This window comes from Pterocles gutturalis, unplaced genomic scaffold (genome assembly GCF_000699245.1).
Source record: "Pterocles gutturalis isolate BGI_N339 unplaced genomic scaffold, ASM69924v1 scaffold10713, whole genome shotgun sequence".
Taxonomy (NCBI): domain Eukaryota; kingdom Metazoa; phylum Chordata; class Aves; order Pterocliformes; family Pteroclidae; genus Pterocles; species Pterocles gutturalis.
In genome coordinates, this window is record NW_010125635.1 from 24009 (window position 1) to 26662 (window position 2654).

General features: G+C 40.0%; 1 protein-coding gene across 1 annotated transcript; it reads left to right on the plus strand.

The window, feature by feature from the left end:
- Positions 1-2299: 2299 nt before the first annotated feature.
- LOC104465552 (sclerostin domain-containing protein 1-like) lies at positions 2300-2618 on the plus strand (the record flags this gene model as incomplete). Its single annotated transcript, XM_010078644.1, has 1 exon — positions 2300-2618. A coding segment is annotated over exon 1 (319 nt), but the record flags the coding sequence as incomplete, so codon positions are not given.
- Positions 2619-2654: the final 36 nt, after the last annotated feature.

Here is a 2654-nt window from a genome sequence, read left to right on the forward strand (position 1 = left end):
GTGGAAAAAACAAATGAGATTAAAATAATGTCTACTCTGTGTCTAGTGCACAGAAAAATAATCTGTATTATCTTTCCTTTGGCAAATTCAGGGCCAAACTTTTCCTTTACAAAGGCTGTAAGAGGCTTGTCTTGAGGTCTTCCTTCTCTAAGTGACAAGACCAAGAGAAGTATGTGACAAACTTAATGGTTTCATATAGCCCAAATTTGAAAGGATGATTTTTATCTTTCATTGAAAGCTGAAAAGGTTGATGCTTAGCAAGCTCCATGCAGACCTAGTCCTATAGCCACTTCAAGGTCCTGTACATTTTTCCTGTGAGAAGATTATATGCCTTATTTCAAAGAAAACAGCTCTCAAGGAAACTTCTAACTTTCCCAAGTCTCATCTAATGTGGGAAAATCTTTCTACTAGGAAAAGGTCACCTGACTGGTATCCACAGGTAGTGTGGATAACTGGAAAATGGGTTCCATGTTTTTAATTATATTGGCTCAGTTCAGCACAGAGACTATCCCGCAGGGAAGGTGAGATGTGTGAAGATCTGTATGATCTGCAAATATGAGAAAAAATGAAGTAGGAATTAAACATCAACAAAGTAGACCTTTGGTGAGCTGCTGTTGAAAAAAAATAATGTTTAGATATTAGTGGTAATGTACAGATCTTCTTTGATAATTTGCTTAAGGAAAGTTTCACTTTCTATTTTATTTTAAAGGGAAGTTGAAATGTACATCTTTGCTTTTGTAGTTAAATAAAATGCTCCATGAGAGTGGAACTTGGAGCTTTGTCAGGGCTTAGCAGTGATCCCACTCCTCCATACAATTACTCTGCTGAAAGATCTCACTCTGTCTTGCAACATTCTTGTTATTCCAGAACTGGGTTGGGCCAGTTGTAATAGATGCAAGCAATCAACTCAACTTCCCCACACACAGCTCTGCCAGTAAAACTCACTTCACCTTGCAACACTCCTGTTTTTCCTGTGTCTTTCAAGCAAAGGCTATCAATTCGGCACTTGCTGTGGATCAGTCCTTACTCAAGAAATCCAGGATCACTTTCTTACTGATGCAAGAAAAAAGTGTTGGTGATACAAATGCCTGCTTGTGACTAGGATGAAACAAAGTTACCTTCTCTGAATGAATGAGATTTTGACCCTGACAGTAGAGGTAACTGACCCATGTTCCACTTCTGCTTTTATTACAGCAAATAAAATCCAGGATGACTCTATAGATATAAACTCAGTGACAAAAAATGTGAGATTAGAGTCTAACCTTTACACAATGTGGCCTCCTTCATGGTTGTGCTTTTTCCCAATAAAAAGATTTCCTTACAATCAGAATGCTATAGCTTTCAGTGTTGATCACCATTGTTTTATTTATAACGAAAATCTATAAAGCATTCACCATGATGCAGACAAGCATTGGCCTACTGACAGCATCTCAATTTACACTAGCATTTGGATTTGGGCCATGCAATTTTATGTAAAATCAAGTGTGTGACACAGTAAAATAGTATGCCAAAATAAGGATTATTCTTTCCTCTTTGTTTTCTTTATCACATGAAATAATACACTAAAAATATAAGAATGCTCTAGGCAATATACAAAACTAAAAAAGACTAGTTTAGTGAATAAGCATAGTGAGAGGCTATGAATATGGATATGTTTGTACTAAGGAGCCTGGAGGAGATGCTTTTTATGCGTGGTGATACAGAAACACATACTTGTAAATCTGCACACCAGGGAGAGAATATTCCCCTAAAACAAGTAGTTTCTCTAGCAGCGCTCCTTGTTGATCAAAGCAGCATAATTTAAAGCATCTAGAGGCAGTTCTAAATTATTCACAATATATTTTTTTAAGTGATCTTGATATATAGGAGACAGTATTTGTGTAACTAGCAGTCTTATGTAAGTTCTATAAACTTCTGCACCCTCACAGAGCTGGCAAGTTTTCTGAAAGCCACAGCTGAGAAGAGGGAATGTAACTTTGCAGAACAGGAGTAAGACAGACTAATTCTAACACCGTGTTAGTCACATCACACAAAAATGTCAGGCATGCAAGGCCATACAGAATGGCAGGGCAGAGCCGGCAGCTTCCAGGTCTCAGCCGAAATGCTGCTGTGTGGTGCCTAGGAGTTTTCTGATACCCTCCGAAGCCCCACATAGGAACCCTGCAGTTAGTGCATCTAACTCCTCCTTTACTGCAGTCTTCTTTCCTATTGGTAAAAGGTCTTCACAGGCTCATGGAGGGATCCCACCCCTTTTGTGGGTTTTCATTCTGAAGCTATCCACAACTTTACACCTGAATGAATGCCAAGCCTCTCTGAATATATAAAGGAAACCTTCAAGAGCAATTTCAGTTACCCAGAAGAAGCAGAAGAAAAAGATTGCATCCAGCTCTGTCAGACGGAGACTGAACAAACCATGCTTCTTCCTGCCATTCACTTCTATGGCTTTCTCCTAGCTTGCATCTTCACGAAAAGCTGCCTGGCTTTCAAGAACGATGCCACAGAGATACTTTACTCACACGTTGTTAAACCTGCTGCAGCGAGCCCAAGCAGCAATAGCACGTTGAATCAAGCCAGGAATGGAGGCAGGCACTACACCAGCACCGGATCCGACCGTAACAGTGAGTATCCCGTCGGTGGAGCTTCCACCGCGCCCC